This window comes from Mastigoproctus giganteus, chromosome 5, assembly GCF_048544385.1.
Source record: "Mastigoproctus giganteus isolate SK-2022 chromosome 5, ASM4854438v1, whole genome shotgun sequence".
Lineage (NCBI taxonomy): Eukaryota > Metazoa > Arthropoda > Arachnida > Uropygi > Thelyphonidae > Mastigoproctus > Mastigoproctus giganteus.
In genome coordinates this window covers 6,927,584-6,948,016 of record NC_143579.1, presented here as the reverse complement: position 1 = coordinate 6,948,016, position 20,433 = coordinate 6,927,584, and the positions used below count along the sequence as shown (strand labels likewise).

The 20,433-nt window shown below is 37.5% G+C and overlaps 1 protein-coding gene across 2 annotated transcripts in view; it reads right to left on the bottom strand.

The window, feature by feature from the left end:
• Ypel (Yippee-like) overlaps positions 1-20,433 on the bottom strand; it is a 170,193-nt gene that overhangs the window by 12,580 nt on the left and 137,180 nt on the right. For both annotated transcript variants that reach the window (XM_090373895.1, XM_090373896.1), the window contains one exon: positions 328-436. In XM_090373895.1, the coding sequence (XP_090230021.1) occupies positions 328-436 (109 nt within the window). The remainder of the gene's footprint in view (positions 1-327; positions 437-20,433) is intronic.

The window sequence follows — 20,433 nt, the reverse complement described above, 5'->3', positions numbered from 1 at the left end:
CCATCAAATGAAACAATTTCATTAAATATGCCAAAAATGCAATCTGTAAAAGAGTGTTATAGTGATTTGTGACAACGTTATAGTCAGATACGGGTTATAATACAAGAACAGTGTTATGGCGAATCAGCGTAAAGTGAACCGCGTTATAACAAGGGCCTGCTGTAGTTACAATAAGAGGTTAATGTGTGGGAGGAGGTAGGAAGGAAGGATAGCCTTAACCTATTAAATAGATAGTTTTAATTTAACTGCAATTTAGAATTCAATCTAAGTTACTTGGTGAATATTAGAAGCCTTTAATCTACTAAAATTTGGAAGAATGATACTTGCATATTTCCACCCAAGTGTAGTTTTACAGCATTCACAATAAATATCTGCTACAGCATGCAGTCCTGTCAGGAGAACCCTTTCTTCAGCTGGTCCGCAACCAACATTTACTCTATATGAATAAGAGAGAGAGAGAGAGAGAGAGGGGGGGAAAAAAGTCATAATTAATACACTGCCTAATATACATAATGCAGGAGCACAAAGTAAAGACCATGTAAAGACTGGACTACTAGTATAGCTACTAAAATTTCGCTGAATATAATTTAAATGCTTTTAAACTAATATTCTGCTATTTTCTTTAACATAAAAATTATAAGCACAATGTTATATCCCCTTAGAAGCACCCATGAGGGGAATCTATGGATATCAAGGGCCTACTGTATTGACAATATCTAAATGCAATCTGATAGACACCATTTGGTAATACTTGGTTTTTTTTTTTTTTTTTTAGACATCAAGATGTTATTCTAGTCAGTCCCAGAGTTTGTTAATGAAATATCTACCAGGTTGGGTATATCATTAAAAATGATCAAAATCTTAAAGGTTCTCTGGTATGGATAGTATGTATATGTTATCTTTCATAGATCACCCATTATGAGAAGTCCACCATGAGTATCAGATCAGATGATTTGAGTAGCCACCACGATGTCTCCACTTTTAGGTAGAGGTGTCATTCAGATATTACATTGCATAACATATCCGGTAACAGTGGGATGGAGTCTTATCTTGTTAAAAATCACATTTACACAAGCTGGAAAAAAGGCATGCTCTAGAATATCATCAATATCATTGATAAATATAACTACTAATGTAATTAGTTATACATTAGTAGCTGTATGTATCACAAGCACTTGTGATACATACAACTACTAATGGTATCCTTGGCAAAAGAGAATGGTTCCTAAAAGATTCAAAGAAGGCCTGGACAAATAATTGGAAGAATGAAAAAAGGTGAGGTTTTCTTTTCTTTTTTATTTGCTTATACTGTATAAGCTTACTTGCATCATTTTGCTACTACAACCAATACCAAACCTGGGTGCTACTTATAGCATAAACAAAATATGCAATTACAATGAACTGTAACCGCAAAACCGTAGCACCACACAACAATTGGCTATGAGTATTTGGTGGAACTGTGACGTAACAACTTGAAACCTTGTGCTAAGGTTATGAAAGGCTACAGAGCTTATCAACCAAGCACCTTAGAGAGGACCTGATTGAGGTTTATAAGGCTCTGAGAGGGGTTAATAATATGAATGAAGGCAGAATTTTCACTGTTCTAAAGAAATTTAAAGTGCAGGTGTAGAGGTTGTTTAGATTAGATTGTAGAAAGTTTTCTTTTAGCCAACAAGTCATTGATTACTGGAACAAGTTGCCTCTGCAGGTAGTTGAGGCTAACAGTTTGAAGAAATTCAAAGTTAAAATAATGGGTAGTTATTTACCTACATGAGGACCCTCTTTGGAACAAGCAATTACATGGGATGTGTTAATGTTACTAGGAACAAAAACAGGTGCACATATACTTGCTTGTACACTAATGCTAGGAGTTAATAAAACTGAACAATTTGAAGTCTTAGTCAGGTCATCAACTGCTGACATTGTAGGGATATCAGAAACATGGTGCCGTTCAGACAGTGAGAATGTTAAATTTGAATATAAAGAGTATAACTCGTATTAGAAGTGGCAAATGATGCAAGAAGGCAAGCTTATAGAGCATCAGCAAAAAGGGGGGGGGGGACCACCCACCTCATACAACTATCCCCTCCATGAATTTATCTAATGGAAATTTGTTCCAATAATAAATCAAACACTGACTGAAGGCAAACTTCCACACATTTATCCTGCAACCATCCATCCTTCCTTCCTTCCTTCCTTCCCCAATTTGAATTTTGCCCTTTCCAGTGTGTACATTCAGAAAGAGGAAGAATGTCATCAATGTCAACACCCAATCTATTCAAGTCCTTAAATACCCTTTTGTTCCCTTCATCTATCCCACTTGCCCTTCTTTGCATTCATTCAAGCAGTTCTACATCCTTCTTAAAATGAGGACTCCAGATATGGTCCAACCATGGCCCTGTAAGAAGGAATAATCATCTTCTTATTCTTGCTAGCAAAATTCATGTATATCGTTGACAAAATCCCATGAGATGTCCATGACAGCCTGTCTCCAATGTGCAAAGAACTTCATATCTGACTGTGCAATTAACTCCAGGTCTTTTTCATTTTCCACTTGCCTAAGTGTCGATATGTTACTCTGAGGTCACTGCTAACCATATGCAGTACTTTACATTTGTCAATATCAAACATCATTTGCCACTTCTCAGCCCATCTTCCCAGCTTTTCTAGATACTGTTGGAATAGCATAATAACATCACTGTTAATAACCCTGCCAACCTTTGTATCATATGCAAATTTGAACATTAAGCTTGATATACCTTCATCAATATCATTGATAAATATAGAAAACAACAACAATGGGAAACAACACTAAACCCTGCGAGACTCCGCTAATAATATTAGTCCATGAAGAGCAGTGTCCATTGAATACTACCCTCTGTTTTCTCCCATTCAACCATTCCTTTATCCAAAGAAGCATCTTGCCCTTAATGCTATACTGCTCCAATTTGTATAGTCTTCCATGTGCAACAGTATCAAAAGCTTTCCTGAAATCCAAGTATATTACTTGTATTTTACTTGTTAACAGGAGAGACTGCTTCTACAGGGATGGGATACACTTAAATAGAAAGGGTGCAAGAATGTTTGCTGATGCTATCGAGGCAGTGTTAGGTGGGTCAGAAAACTGCTAGATTGGGGGAATACAAGGACTAATAGATTAACAGTAGCCACTGGCAGAGGTGAAAGTGATTCTTGCACTGCTTCTATTGGAATGAGCAGCAGCCTGGAAAATAAGATGCAGGATATTTCAGAGACTGCTGGGAGTCATTGGGGTACAAGTAAACACATGGGTTGTGCTAGGGTAGGTAAGAAAAAGAACAGGTGCATGTATACTTGCGTGTAAACCAATGCTAGGAGTTTGGTAAATAAATTTGATGAATTTGAGGTATTGCTCAAAGCATCAAAGGCGGATATTGCTGGGATATCAGAGACGTGGAGTACGTCTACAGAAAGGATAGACAGGATAGGAAGGGAAGAGGGGTTATGCTATTAGTCAAGAAACACAAAATCCAAGGAAGTGAAGCCAGTCGACATCGCTGGACAGTGCAGTGTCAAGTCAGTTTGGCGTGACATAAGCATTGGGAGATCAAAATTGAGAGTAGGAGTGTGGTATAGGCCTAATGACTCTGATGAGTATAATAAGAAACTGTACAGGGAAATAGAGTGGGCCAGTAAATCAGAGAGTCATACAATGGGGGATTTTAATTTCCCAGATATTGAATGGAATTTGTGGGTTGGTCAATCACATACTAGAAAGGCTTTTGTGGATTTATTGGATGATTGTTTTCTAAATCAGCATGTTCGGGAGGCAACTAGAGGGAGCAATACTCTTGATTTGATTATCAGTAGTGATTCTTCATGCATTAAGAATCTGCAGATACAGGAACAACTAGGTGGCAGTGATCACAGTGTGCTGAAGTGGGATTTACTCAAGGAGGTAACTACCATCAGGGATAAAGGGAAGGGTTATTGCTTTCGTAAAGGCAACTACAATGGTGTGAGACAGTATTTAAATTCTATACAGTGGGACCAACTGATGATGTTACCAACAGCAAACCCAAAAATGGGAAGCATTCAAAGAACTTATCTTGGAAGCTACTAGGCTTTACATACCAACTAAGAAATATTGTTCAAGGTTCAGGCCTAAATGGATGTCAGATGAACTAATGAGACATGTGGCAGAGAAGAAAAATGCATGGGATACACATAAATTAACATGTGACACAGAAGCCTATGATAGATATAAGTTGATCTGTAATCAAGTTACAAAGCAGGTTAGGCAGGCGAAGGCAGATTACGAGAAATCTTTGGCAAGGGATGCAAAGAAAAACAGCAAGGAGTTCTTTACTTATGTAAACTCTAGAAGGAAGGGGATGAATTAGATTGGTCCACTTGATATCGATGGTTCAACTGTTCATGATCCTGCTCAGGTAGCTAACAAACTAAATCAATATTTTGCATCTACCTACATTCACACATGAGGAGTTATTCAGGAAAGGGAATGCCATAGTTGAAGTAAACATTGGCAGTGTGCTAGATGATCTTGTAATAATTGAGAGTAAAGTGGAGGAGAAATTGTTGAAGATAAATACAAGAAAGGCATCTGGGGTGGATGGGATCTATCCAGTTATATTAAAGGAGGCAGAAAAGGAAGTAAGAAATCCATTAGCCATAATTATGAGAGCTTCCTTGGACTGAGAGGCGGTACCCACAGACTGGAGATGTGCAAATGTAACCCCAATTCACAAAGGAGGATCAAAGGCTGACACAAGTAATTATAGATCTGTGAGTTTAACTTCTGTTCCAGGAAAATTAATGGAAGCACTGGTTAAAGAAGCACTGCAGGATCATCTTGACAAGAATTCAGTTATAGCTCAGACTGCATGGTTTTGTTAAGGGAAGGTCTTGCCTGACCAATTTGATCCGATACTATGATGTGGTCACAAAGGAACTGGATGCAGGGAATAACTTTGATATTATATACTTGGATCTTAGAAAGGCTTTTGATACTGTTGGACATGGAAGACTGCTGCACAAATTGGAGCAGTGTGGCATTGGAGGCAAACTGTTGCTATGGATAAAGGGATGGTTGAGTGGCAGAAGACAGAGTGGTAATCAATGGACACTGCTCATCGTGGACTAATGTTATTAGTGGAGCCTCTCAGGGTTCAGTGTTGGGTCCATTGTTGTTTTCTGTATTTATAAATAATATTGATGATGGTATATCAAGCTTAATGTCCAAGTTTGCAGACGATACAAAGGTTGGCAGGGTTGCTAAATATGCTACGCTGCTGCAACAGGATCTGTAAAGGTTGAGCAGATGGGCTGAGAGGTGGCAAATGAAGTTTAACATTGACAAATATAAAGTACTACATATGGGAAACAGCAACCCCAGAGCAACATATCAACTCTGTGGTACTACACTGACAGTGGTAGAGAATGAAAAGGACCTGGGGGTAATTGTGCAGGCAGATATGAAGTTCTCTGAGCAGTGCAGAGGGGCTGCAAGAGTAGCTCATGGTGTCTTATCAATGATATACAGAAATTTTTCTAGCAGGGATAGGGAGGTGATTATTCTCTTGTATAAGGCAATGGTCGGGCCGCACCTTGAGTACTATATACAGGTCTGGAGGCCTCATTTCAAGAAGGATGTAGAGCTGCTGGAACAAGTACAGAGAAGGGCAACAAAGTTAGTGAACGGAACAAAGAGTTGCTCTTACGAAGAAAGGCTTAAGTTTTGCAAATTACAGTGTCTGGAGACTAGGCACTGGCGATGTGATCTGATAGAGGTGTACTAAGCCTTGAATGGTTTGAGCATGCTCAATGCTGATGGTATACTGCGTCTTGCTCAGAATAATCACCTGAGAGGGCATAAATTCAAATTGAGGAAAGACAGATGTAGGATAGATGTACGGAAATTTGCCTTTAGCCAGCAGGTAGTTGGTTGGTGGAACAGACTTCCATCCCTTGTTGTGGAAGTTGATAGCCTAAGTAAATTTAAGGCTCAGCTGGATAGGTATTTTGAACAAACGGAGGGGTGAAGTGGAAGGGTGTTTTTTTTTTTTTTTTTTTGGCTGATGCTGCATAAGCTTGCTTTCTTGCATCATATGCCTCTACTAATGCTAATGCTGATATGATATCAAAATTATTTTTTGCATCCAAGTCCTTTGTGACCACATCATAATATCCAAACAAATAGGTCGTAGGTGGTAGATGACTTTCATCAACCGGTGAAATACCACCACTTTGCTTACTGGAGGCTTGAAGTGGTGAAACCCATGTTTAGTCTCAAGAGCAAAGTTTCCGGAATCCTCCACCCCATACTTCTCCTTCAACCCAAGCACAGTACTAAGTACTATAGGTTTTGATACCTTTCGTTTGGGGATTTCATAAAAAAAAATGACAAGACTTCCCCTTAACAAACCCATGCTCTGTCTGAACTACAACTGCAGTCTTGTCAAGATGATCCTACAATGCTTCTTTAACCAGTGATTCCATTATTTCCCACAGAACAGAAGTTAAACTAATAGGTCTGTTGTAATTACTTATGTCACCCTTTGATCTCCCTTTGTTTATTGTGGATACATTTTCACATCTCCAATCTGTGAGGACCTGCCGTGAACCCAAAGATGCTCTCATAATTATGGCTATAGGCATTTGCCCAGGTGCCTTTATGTTTAACTTCAACAATTTCACGTCCACTTTGCTCTCAATTATTACAAAAATTATTTAGTTCCTTGTTAGAATAGGATAAGCTTTTGGTGTCCATTTGCCTACACAATTCTTCATGTGTAATTGTAAATGCAAAATATTCATTCAGTTTGTCAGCTACCTGAGCAGGATCATCAACAGTAGCACCACTGATATTAAGTGGACCAATCTCATCTATCCCCATCCGTCTAGAGTTTACATAAGTAAAGAAGTCTTTGCATCCTTTGTCCGTCTCATAATCTGCTTTCGCTTACCTAACCTTTGTCACTTGATTACAGACTAGCTTATATCCACCATAGGCTTCTGTGTCACCTGATAATTCATATGCATCCCATACATTTTTCTTCTCTGCCATGAGTCTCAGTTCATCTTACATCAATTTAGGCCTAAATCTTGAACAGTATTCTTAGTTAGAATAAAAAGTCTAGTAGCTTCCAAGATTAATACCTTGAATGCTTCCCATTTAGAACATGCTGTTGGTAACATCATCAGTTGTTCCCACTGTATACAATTTAAAAACTGTCAGAGACTATTGTAATCACCTTTACAAAAACAACTCTTCCCTTTATCCCTGATTGTAGTTACATATTTGAGTAAATCCCACATGAGTACACTGATCACTGACACCTAGTGGTTCCTTTATCTGTAGATTCTTAATGCATGAAGAATCACTGCTGATAATAAGAATGTGAGTATTGCTCCCTCTGGTTGCTACTCAAACATGCTGCTGTAGAAAACAAACATCAAATAAATTCACAAAAGTCTTGCTAGTGTGTAAGTGACCAACTCACAAGTTCCAGTCAATATGTGGGAAGTTAAAATCATCCATTATAAGATATTCTGCAAAAGCATGTTTGAGAGGCAACCAGATGGGTTTTTTTTTTTTTTTTATTTGGTAGTTGTTGGCGCATCGGCTTCTGTGGCCATATTGCACCTCCCAAGGTTTTTGCAGTACTTTGATCCAAGCCCGAGGCGGGAATCGAACCCGCGACCTTTGGGTTGCCGGGCAGGTACTTTACCCACTCGGCACAACCAGATGGAGCAATACTCTTGATCTTATTATCAGCAGTGATTCTTCATGCATTAAGAATCTACAGATAAAGGAACCACTAGGTGTCAGTGATCGCAATGCATTCATGTGGGATTTACTCAAATATGTAACTACAGAGTCATTAGGCATATAACACACTCCTACTCTCATTTTTGCTTTCCCAGTGTTTGTCACATGAAACTGACTCAAAATTTCACTGGATACACTCCCTCAGATTTCATGTGTTTCTTAACTAACAGCATAACTCCCCCCCCCTTCCTATCCTTTCTGCACACATTGTACACCCCCAAATTCCAATTCTGCATTCCTTATATCTGTGTGACACCACATCTATGATATCCCAACAATATCCACCTTTAATGTCTTCACCGGCACTTCCAATTCATCAAATTTATTTACTAAACTCCTAGCATTGGTGTACATGCAAGTATACATGCACCTGTTCTTACTCTTTGTTACCCTAACACAGCCCATAAAGATGACTTCCAGCAAGTCCTTGTAATCCCCAGCACCCTGCTTTTCAGGTTGCTGCTCATTCCAATAGAAGCAGCGCAATAATCACTTTGACCTGTGCTGCAGCTACTATTAATTTGTTAATCTACTAATCTGTGTATTTCCCCCCAAGCTAGTAGTTTTCCAAACCCCCCAATGCTGCCTCGATAGCATCATCAAATATTCTTACACCCTTTCTATGTAAGTGTATTCCATTCCTGTAGAAGCAGTTTCTCCCATTAACAAGCACAGACCACACTGAGAAAAATTCTACCCCATGAGGCTTGCACAGTCTCTCCAGGGCTGTATTGACTGAAAAAGCTCTCATCATATACTTCTTCCTATCTTGTATGGGCAGAATTGCAGACACTTTCAAATTTAATCCTAACATGAATATTTTTCAAAATTGACATGTACTTGTTAAATACGTCTGCTGATCTCCTACTCTTAATGTCATTAGTACAACAATATTACCTTTTGTGCTCCTAAAAGATGATACCTTTTGATAAATTTTGGATGTTATGAATTACAGGCAACTCTCGGTTTACGAACAAGTTCCGTTCCAAGACATTCGTTATGTGTATCTTGTATTACTGAGCTTTTACGATACATATTGTATATGTCGGCAGCCATTTTAAAGCATTAAAACCATGTAATAAACATCGAATGGTCTATACAATAGATTTTATTATAATGTATGTATGTGTTATGGTTTATCGTATATGATAAATAAAATTAGAAAAGAATTTAAAAAACCTAGATATCGTACTTTATTTAAATTAAAAATGTAAAGAGTTTTGAAATAGAAATAAAGAAAATGAGTACTAACATAATACTGTACATACATATGTATTCGACTTTTACTCGAAAATATATCTTCATCAGAGTTTAACGTTCTACGCAGCGTGGCATGTAAACCAACATGTGTTTTTTTTACTGGCTAGATTAGTTTTATTAACCAAGAACAGTTCAGTATAATTATTGTTATAAATGCATTTTTTAAAAGTTTTTATTTATTTAAATCTTATAGTTATGTTCACTTTATGTTTGGCGTTTCGTTTTATAAGGAACTATCTATTGGCGACTTTAAGAAATTGAATGAATTGTGACATTCCTTATAGCGAATGTTCGTAAACTGAGAGTTGCCTGTAATCACATTTGTATTCTAGAATAATTTGTACTAAAGTATTCTATAGTATCCTTTCCTGCCCCCACTCAATTAAATTTTTTCTTGGAATGGATGAATGGATGGCTTTTGGAGAAAAGCCATCCGTTCATCAAACCTTGGCCTTATTCTCACAAAAGAGAGCAGCTTCATCATTGCTAAGGTTAAACGAATGGCATCATCAAAAGGAAAATTTGCTATTTGGTGCTTCAATATTGAAGCAACATTATGACAGCTGGGTTTAAGAAACTCCCCTCTCCTCAATCAATGCATGGAATCTGTGAATAATGTAATTAATCTAAGTAGCCAAGTGGTATATGGGAGAAAAAAAAAAAAATATTATTTATTTATTTTTTTTTTCTGGCTGCCTTAAGGTTAACTTTCGTTCAAATAGCAAGCAAAATGGAAACCAAAACAAAATCCTACAGAAATTTAACATTACATGCACACTTTTACTCTAAAACAGAGCCTTAGAAATACTAAAATTCTGGTATTATTATTATTAGCTATACGGTGCAAGAAATCATGAGGCTTATGCTACACCAGACAAAAAAAAAAATAATTCCCGAGTTACCCTGAGAGAGAGAGATGTGAGCCCCAGGGTTAAATTAGTGACATTATGATGCAGGGAAGCAAGCCTTTAGAGCGGTGTTTCCCAACCTTTTTTTTTACCATGCCCCACCTAAGTCTTTCTAAACTTCTGATGCCCCCCTATGTAACGTTGGGAAACACCGATATATATATTTTTTATATTCAAAATTGAATTATTCCCTAAATGAAGCCTAATTACAACTTGTTCAGGACACGAGACTTAGGTTTTAGGAAGAAATCATTAGGAAAAATTAAGAAAAAAATAGGAAGTAAATTTTCAAAACATATAATAGACTGTGATATCCAGTCGATTTCTTTTCTTTAGTAACAAATCATTTATGGAACTAAATCCACATTCAGCTAAATATGAAGATGGAAACGGTAACAATAGCTCTCTTGCAAAGTTGGTTGAATTTGGGTATTTTATTTCTGTTTCATCACAAAGCCATGCCATCGCTTCTTTTATATTGAATAAAGTTTTAACTGACTCATCATTTTGCATTTCTGAGAATTCTTCTTGGTACTGCATTGATACATCAGACAAATCCACTAACATTGGTTGCATCATCCAGGTTGGAAAATCAATTTGTTTTAAATCAAAAAACCTTTCTTTTAAATCATCGGACAGAATTTTCAGCTGATCAACAATAACAAATACAGCGGTATCAGTCACTTCACATTTTTGCAGACAACGAAACTGTTCAAACTTTTTTTACAAATATATTTTTGACATAATTTAATAAATGTAATGAAACCAAATGTCTTCGCTTTTGCATCGACGTGAGTTTTATTTGTTCCTTGAAGTTGTTTATTTAATATATTTAGTTTTTCAAAGATATCGGCTAAATAACTCACAAATGCTTTACCATCGACCGTTAACAGATGCTTCATTTTAGGTTTGTCACTTAAAAAGTCACTAATAGTATCAAATAGTTCCATAAATCTTTTCAAGCAGTTCCCTTTCGAGAGCCACCTTACTTCAGTGTGAAGTAAAAGTCTCACATGGTCTTCATTTTGTTCTTCACAAAAAAGCTTGAAGAGACACAAGTTTTCCCTAACACAACGCACAAGAAGCATTTCTGGATTCTCATCTTTCATCAATTTTAAGCAGCCATTTTTCTTGCCCATCATATTAGGAGCACCATCTGCAGCGCAAGGTTATATTTTTCATTGGTATATTATTGTCATCTAAGTAATTTTTTAGCTTATTATATATATCTTTGGAGGTAGTGGTACTCTCTAACGATTTACAGAATAACATTTCTTCAGCAAAATTACCTTTATCAATATATCTTACATAAGTTATCAGTACGGCTTCACTGTCTCTCAAAGTTGAGTCATCCATTTGCACTGAGAATTTTCTTGTTTTCAGCTCTCCAACAAGTTGTATTTCAATATCTTCACTCATTTCATCTATTCTTTCGCTAACAGTATTGTTATTGAGTGGCATAGCTTTCACGTCTTTGTCATCTTTTTCAAGAACTGTTTTAAGAAATGCTGATATTGATGGTTTGATTAAATTCTCTCCTATAGTATGATTTTTCCCAGATTTAGCAATGAGTAAAGAAATTTCATAACTAGCCTCAAGAGTACGATTGATAGTTGCAGTATGAGCAATAAACAGAGACTTTACCAACAATTCTTCTTTTGTACAAGTTAAGTCATAGTAGGCGGTTGTTTTAAACTCTAGACGAGCAATTTTTGAATTGCCCCCCTGAACAATCAAATTTCCCCCATGTGGGGCGTGGGACCCACGTTGGGAAACACTGCTTTAGAGCATCAGCTAGAGGGGGGGGGGGGAAACACTCCCACAGCACTTGTCTACCCTCTATAATAATTTGTCTAGTTCTTGAATTTATTCAAATTGCCCACCTCCAACAAAACAAGATGGATGGAAGTTTGTTCCAAAAATTTTTTTTTAAAAAGTCACAAAATTCACACAAGAAAATGCTATACTAAATATTAAAGATTGTTGTAGAATATCTGATTACAAGTCTATTTCAATTATTGAAGATTTTGTAAAAAATTATATCAGACTTCAATACACAAAAAGAATATTTTTATTTAACTTTTGACTTAATTCCATGTTATTTACTTATATGTCATTTATTACCTGTTACTTAATTACATGTTATTTATTACCTAGTACACCTTCTCCAGGGTTCGACTGCAATTTGTCATGACTATGTTATGGCTTTTGAGTTCATTCTAATTCTTATTTTTAAAATGTGACAAGTCCTGCAATTGTTATGCATATATCCCTATAAAAATTTATATCTTCATTTTAAGATTCATTTCATCTCTTAAAATGAAATGAAATTTTAAAATGCAGTATAATCCCCATTTAAGGTTTCTTAATCTAAAACCTCCCTGCATTTTGTATTCAACTTTTCTGGTGCTAAATTCATACAAAAATAATTAGTATGTCCAAGTGGACCAATCTGATTCATCCTTTTCCTTCCAGAAATTACATAAGTAAAGAAGGCTTTGCTGTTTTTCTTAGCATTCTTTGCCAAAATTTTTCGTAATCTACCTTCGCTTGCCTAACCTCCTTCGTCACTTGATTACAGACTAGCTTATAACTACCATGGGCCTCTGTGTCGCCTGATAATTTATATGCATCCCATGCATTTTTCTTCTCTGCTATGAGTCTCAGTAGTTCATCTAACATCCATTTAGGCTTAAACCTTGAATAGTATTTCTAAGTTGGTATGAAAAGTCCCATAGCTTCTACAATTAATTCCTTGTGTGCTTCCCATTTAGAATTTGCTGTTGGTAACATCAACAGTTGATCGCAATGTATAGAATTGCTTTCACAAAGTCATCTTTGTGAAAGTAAAAACCTTGAATTTGAAAGTGTCTGCAATTCTGCCCAGACACGATAGGAGGGAGTATATGATGAGAGCCTTGTCGATCAATTCAGCCCTGGAAAGATTATGCAAGGCTCAAGGGGTAGAATTTTTTTCAGCCTCGTCTGTACTTGTTAACAGGAGAGAATGCTTCTACAGGGATGGGATACACTTAAATAGAAAGGGTGCAAGAATATTTGCTGATGCTATTGAGACAGTGTTAGGTGGGTCAGAAAACTGCTAGCTTCGGGGGACAAGGACTAATAGATTAACAATAGCCACTGGCAGAGGTGAAAGTGATTCTTGCACTGCTTTTATTGGAATGAGCAGCAGCCTGTAAAACAAGAAGCATGGTATTTAAGAGACTGCAGGGAGTCATTGCAGTACAAGTAAACACATGGGTTGTGTTAGGGTAGCTAAGAATAGGAACAAGTGCATGTATACTTCCATGTACACAAATGCTAGGAGTTTGGTAAATAAATTTGATGAATTTGAGGTATTGCTCAGAACATCAAAGGCAGATATTGTTGGGATATCAGAGACATGGTGTCACACAGATACAAGGAATGCAGAACTGGAATTTGGGGAGTACAATGTGTACAGGATGGATAGATAAGATAGGAAGGGAGGAGTGGTTATACTATTAGTTAAGAAACACATAAAATACAAGGAAGTGAAGCCAGTCGACATCGCTGGACAGTGCAGTGTCGAGTCAGTTTGGTGTGACATAAGCATTGGGAGATCAAAATTGAGAGTAGGAGTGTTATAGGCCTAATGACTCTGATGAGTATAATAACGAACTGTACAGAAAAATAGAGTAGGCCAGTAAATCAGAGTCTTATAATGGGGGATTTTAACTTCCCAGATATTGACTGGAATTTGTGGGTTGGTCACTCAACACTAGCAAGGCTTTTGTGGATTTATTGGATGATTGTTTTCTACAGCAGTATGTTTGGGAAACAACTAGAGGAAATAATACTCTTGATCTGATTATTAGTAGTGATTCTTCAAGCATTACGAATCTGCAGATAAAGGAACCACTAGGTGGCAGTGATCACAGTGTGCTGAAGTGAGATTTACTCAAAGAGATAACTACCATCAGGGGTAAAAGGAAAGGTTTTTGGTTTCGTAAAGGTGACTACGGTAGTCTGAAACAGTATTTAAATTCTATACAGTGGGACCAACTGATGATGTTACCAACAGCAAATTCAAAATGGGAAGCATTCAAACAATTTATCTTGGAAGCTACTAGGCTTTACATACCAACTAAGAAATATTGTTCAAGGTTTAGATCTAAATGGTTGTCAGATGAACTAATGAGACGTGGCAGAGAAGAAAAATGCATGAGATACATATAAATAAATGGGTAACATGGAAGCCTATGATAGATATAAGCTGGTTTGTAACCAAGTTACAAAGGAGATTAGGCAGGCAAAGGCAGATTATGAGAAATCCTTGGCAAAGGATGCAAAGAAAAACAACAAAAAGTTCTTTACCTATGTAAACTCTAGAAGGAAAGGGATGAATCAGATTGGTCCACTGGATATTGATGGTTCAACTGTTGATGATCCTGCTCAGGTGGCTAACAAACTAAATGAGTATTTTGCATCTACATTCACCCATGAGGAGTTATTCAGGGAGGGGAATGCCAGAGGTGAGATAAACTCTGGCAGTGAGCCGGATGATTTTGTAATAACTGAGAGCAAAGTAGAGGAGAAATTGTTGAAGATAAACATAAAAAAGGCACCTGGGGTGGATGGGATCTATCCAGTTATATTAAAGGAGGCAGCAAAGGAAGTAAGCAAACCCTTAGCCATAATTATGAGAGCTTCTTTGGACTCAGGGGAAGTACCCATGGACTGGAGATGTGCAAATGTGACCCCAATTCACAAAGGAGGAGGAGGAGGATCAAACGGCAACACAAGTAATTATAGACCTGTTAGTTTAACTTCTCTTCCAGGAAAATTAATGGAGGCACTGGTTAAAGAAGCATTGCAGGATCATCTAGACAAGACTTTAGTTATAGCTAGGACACAGCATGGTTTTGCTAAGGGAAAGTCTTGCCTGACCAATTTGATTGGATACTATGATGTGGTCACAAAGGAATTGGATGCAGGGAATAACTTCGATATATTATATTTGGATCTTAGAAAAGCTTTTGATACTGTTGCACATGGAAGACTGCTGCACAAATTGGAGCAGTGTGGCATTGTAGGCAAATTGCTGCTATGGATAAAGGGATGGTTGAGTGGGAGAAGACAGAGACTGGTAATCAATGGACACTGCTCATCGTGGACTAATGTTATTAGTGGAGTCCCTCAGGGTTTAGTATGGGTCCATTGTTGTTTTCTGTATTTATAAATGATATTGACGATGGTATATCAAGCTTAATGTCCAAGATTGCAGACGATACAAAGATTGGCAGGGTTGTTAAGGACACTAATGACAGTACGCTGCTGTAACAGGATCTATAAAAGTTGAGCAGATGGGCTGAGGGGTGGCAAATGAAGTTTAACATTGAAAAATGTAAAGTACTACATATGGGAAGTAGCAACCCCAGAGTGACGTATCAACTCTGTGGTACTACACTGACAGTGGTAGAGAACGAAAAGGATCTGGGGGTAATTGTGCAGGCAGATATGAAGTCTTCTGAGCAGTACAGACGGTCTGCAAGAGTAGCTCAGTGTCTTGTCAATGATATACACAAATTTTTCTAGCAGGGATAAGGAGATGATTATCCCCTTATATAAGGCAATGATCAGGCCACACCTTGAGTACTGTATACAGGTCTGGAGGCTTCATTTTAAGAAGGATGTAGAGCTGTTGGAATGAGTACAGAGAAGAGCAACAAGATTAGTGAATGGAACAAAGGGTTGCTCTTACGAAGAAAGGCTTAAGTTTTGCAAATTACAGTGTCTGGAGACTAGGCACCTGCGAGGTGATCTGATTAAGGTGTATAAAGCCTTGAATGGTTTGAGTATGCTCAATGCTGATGGAATTCTTCCTATTGCTAAGAATAATCATTTGAGAGGGCATAAATTCAAATTGAGGAAAGACAGGTGTAGGATAGATGTGCCGAAGTTTGCCTTTAGCCAGCGGGTGGTTGGTTGGTGGAACAGACTTCCATCCTTTGTTGTGGAAGTTGATTGATAGCCAAAATAAATTTAAGGCTGAGGTGAACAGGTACTTGGAACGAACGGAGGGGTGAAATGGGAGTGTTTTTTTTTTTTTTTTTGGCTGATGCTGCATAAGCTTGCTTTCTTGCATCATATGTCTCTACTAATGCTAATGCTTTCCCTTTAATCCTGATGGTAGTTGCATCAGGTGACTATGGAAGGGCCAGCCATGAGCATACACAACTGGTTCTGTTGAACAGGGTCCCTCACTCAAATGGTCTAAATAATAATATCATCCATGTCTTTTCTGCATTTCTATCAATGAACCTAATGCAGTCTTAATATCAAATTACCCACATTATCGGCACTCCAAGAGCTGTAAAATTTGAAAAAAAGTATAAAACCACTATTATAAAAATACCTGATTTATTTTCGCACAGGACCCCAGGGCCCTGGACTATGGTGGTAGTAGTAGTGGCATGTGATGCAAGAAAGCATATGTATGAGCTTATGCAGCATCAGCCAAAAAAAAAACACACCATTCCTTCCAAATGCCTGTCCAGTTCCTCCTTAAATTTATTCAACCTATCAACTTCCACAAAGACAGATGGAAGTTTGTTCCAGCAATTAACCACCCGCTGGCTAAAGGCAAATTTCTGCACATCTATTCTACATCTGTCTTTTCTTAACTTGAATTTATGCCCCCTTTGGTTCATAATCTGAACAAGTGTAAGGATCCCATCAGAATTCAGCATGCTCAACCCATTCAAGGATTAGAGGTGGCCTTGAATGGGCTATTATTTTAGATGTGGTCTCAGACCATGTCTAAAATAATAAGTTCTGTTTATACATGACCAGAGATCAGAAGATTTTACAAAGTCATTTGATAAGAATATTATCAATAACTATTTTTGTGATCATTTGTTTTTTCATTCTAGTGTTCTGCCCACATTTAGCAAACAAAACTATAGTTCCTTCATAAAATTCACATCCTGGATTAATTTTGACCCAACATACTTGTATATGCATTGCCGTTTGCAGTGGTGTAGCTACCATGTAGGCATACAAGGCAACTGCCTCCGGGCACAGGCCCTTTAGGGGCCTGGCGTCTTTGGCTGTCTCCTCTTTTTGCAATTTTCATTAATTAAGTAGGGGCCCCGAACATGTTCTTTGCCTCTGGGCCCGAAAAAGGGTAGCGACGCTACTGGCCATTTGCTCAAAAGTCCCCACAGCAGGCATAGTAATCAGCAAATTGACAGACATTTTTCAGGATTATCAAAGTGATCATCTTCAATGTAATGTACTAGCAAAAGACAGTCCCTTTTATCTTGGCATGATTCATTCAGAAGACAACTGCTTCCTCTGAAAGAAAAACTGGGCTGACCCTCAATGTCCTAAAAATGTTCAAAATTTGCCAGACATTCAGCTTCAGCACAGAACCTTCACTAACTGCTTCACAAAAATGGGATTCATTACTACTACTACTTAAGTGCATGTGGAAGCAAAGATAAACATGGAGTCAGAGAGGAAGTCTGGAAGAAAGTTACTTCCAGTTCAAACATTCAATGCACAGATTCTGTGAAGTGTGATGATGGCAATTCAATATTAGAAAGACTGAGCATGGAAGGAATATAAAATGCTGCAATAAAAGGAGGGGGAAAAAACGACACAGGAAGTGAAGAAAAAATGTATGAGGAAACACCAAATCTTACAAATGGAGAAGAAGCAGTTTATGTCTGAAGATATGTGTTTTTAATAAACACATTTTCAGATATGCATGTTCATTAAAACTTGATGATGGATGCCTGGTTCAACTCAATCAACTAGAGAGGAATGTCTTCATTAGTCTTCAAATTTATCTCTCCTGAATTATTTTAAAAATAGTGGTATTAATAGTGGTAAATCTTATATCAGCAAGCTTACGAGGGTTTATCAAAAAATTCATACCCTTACCTAGAAATAATAGCCCTAGAAAGGTAAAACTTCACAGGAAGTTTAATCCTTTTTTACGTACTCTCCATGCATAAAAACACATTTCTCCCATCTATGGATCAGTTGTTACTGCCTTGATCATAGAAGTCTATACTTTTTGCCTAAAACTACAATTCCACTTCATTGATAACTTCCTGAGACAAATCAAAGGGATATCCATGCAATTGTTTCTTCATTGTACATTTGTACAATGAAGCATTTGTCATTTGTCACCAACCAATCAAAAAAGTTCTCAACATCTGCATTACACAAATCCAACAGTTGGCGAGAACATTGCATTTAACATTGCTTCTGCAAAGGCATCAACAATCTTGGACCCCATCATGCGGAGACCTTAGACATGTGCAGATGGTCATGTAAAATGCTGTGGACCCATTACTAATTCCCACTGCATTTGCGATGAAATGAATTGTCATATGTCTGTCACTCAGCACCAGCTGCTCAACCTTTACAACTGTCTCACTGTCTGTGGATGGCCTTCCTTTCTCTTGGTTTGTCAAAGACACTTGTACTGGAACCGTCAAAGATTGCACTGGAACTCCCATTTCCACTCTTTTACAGAGTCAATTTCCTGAGCTTTCTTGCCCTGCAAATTCAGGAACTTGATTCACTGCTCGATACTCCACTTTGTCAACCATAGCGTCCTTCTTCAGATTCCGGGCGCCACCTCTGGTGTATATGGGAATGAAATTTTACATGTCAGTTATCGAATATGTAGACAACATATTAAAAACGGCATCTTCCTACTGATGTTTTATCTAGGTCAAGGTATGAACTTTTTTGATACCCCCTCCTATATAGCATCAGCCAAAAAAAAAAAAAAAACACCTCATCTGTCCATCCCCTCTATTAATTTGTCTAATGCTTCCTTAAATTTATTGTTGTTGTTATTATTATTTGGGTTTTAGGAGCATTAGCAACTAATGCCATATTGCTCCGGGGATATGCGGCGGTCATTCCCTGACCTTTCCGCATCCTCCGTATTTGGTGGTCACGGGCTCGAACCCCGGCCTAATCAAGAAGTGTGTGCTGCGCACTGCCACTCCTGCCCATCTGGCTATGGAGGCGCCCTTAAATTTATTCAAACTATCCACTTCCACAATACGAGATGAGGTTTGTTCCATAAATTTGTCCTTCAAATTTAACTACTCTCTGGCTAAAGACAAAATCTGCAAATTTATCCAATCATCCTTTCCCATTTTGTTTGTCCCCTTATGTATTATCTAAGGGAAAAAAATAAGGCCACCTTAATTTTTAATGCCTTACTTTCAATAAGGTCCCCTCAGGTACATAAGAAATTCCTTATACATAAGAAAATACTGTAGTTTTAATTAAAAATGACAATAAAATAATTATGTAGTTCAAAACAAAATACACCCAGCAGTTCAAATAAAATATATTATGCTGTTCCACTTTTTATTAGATTAAAGCAGATACTTATAATTATTAACATAGTGTCATTTTCTGTTTGATTTTTATAATCCCCATTTGAGAACTTTCTGCATTTAATGTATAGAAATCTTGTCTCCAAGGCAAGCCTCAAATGGGAATGCTACTCTATTTGTCATGTACTCTATAAAGATGCTACTCTATTTGTCATGTACTCTATAAAGATGCTACTCTATTTGTCATGTACTCTTTAAAGAGTAATATTTTAATGATTCAATGTATTTCTATGGCTAAAATAAGATTCTGTACAGTATTTGTACATTAAACACTTTTGAACAGTGCTTCTTCTGATGCACTATTTACTGAAAGTAGCTATTCCAGAATAAACAATAAATATTCAAAGCATGAAAGAATAAGTTATTTATTAAGTGACCAGAGATCAGAACCTTGGTAAATTCCACTGAGGTTGTATGATGTAGCTGAGTGGTCAAGAGCGAGAGTGCAGTAGCACATGCTCTTTGAGTGGACCACGGTTCAAGCCCATAACTGCTAAATATGATTAATAATCTCTTGTAAACTCCTCTGACCTGGTGGTTGCGCCAGAGTATTTGTTTGTTTGTTATTTGGAGCATTAGCAACTAAGGCCATATTGCTCAGGGATATGCAGTGGTCATTCCCTGACCTTTCTGCATCTTCCGTATTTGGTGGTGATGGGCTCAAACCCCAGTCTAATCAAGAAGCGTGTGCTATGCACTGCTGCTCCTTCCCATCTGGCTACGGAGGCGCCACGCCAGAGTATAAACAAGAACATTTTTTTATTTTTTTTTATTTTCCCCATTCACCATTTGGTTACATCAAGACACATTAGGATATATATGTATACAAACTGGAAATACCTGAGTAAAGCCTAAGCAATTAAGACAAATGATAAAGTAAGACAAACATCAACTCATAAGCTAAATTCATACCTTCTGCTAACACAACTTTATTTTGGTTACTTATTTTTCAGCAAAATAAAAATCTGCCATCACCACTTTCACATCCTTAGTGATAATAGCAAACTCAGTTCCCACATTC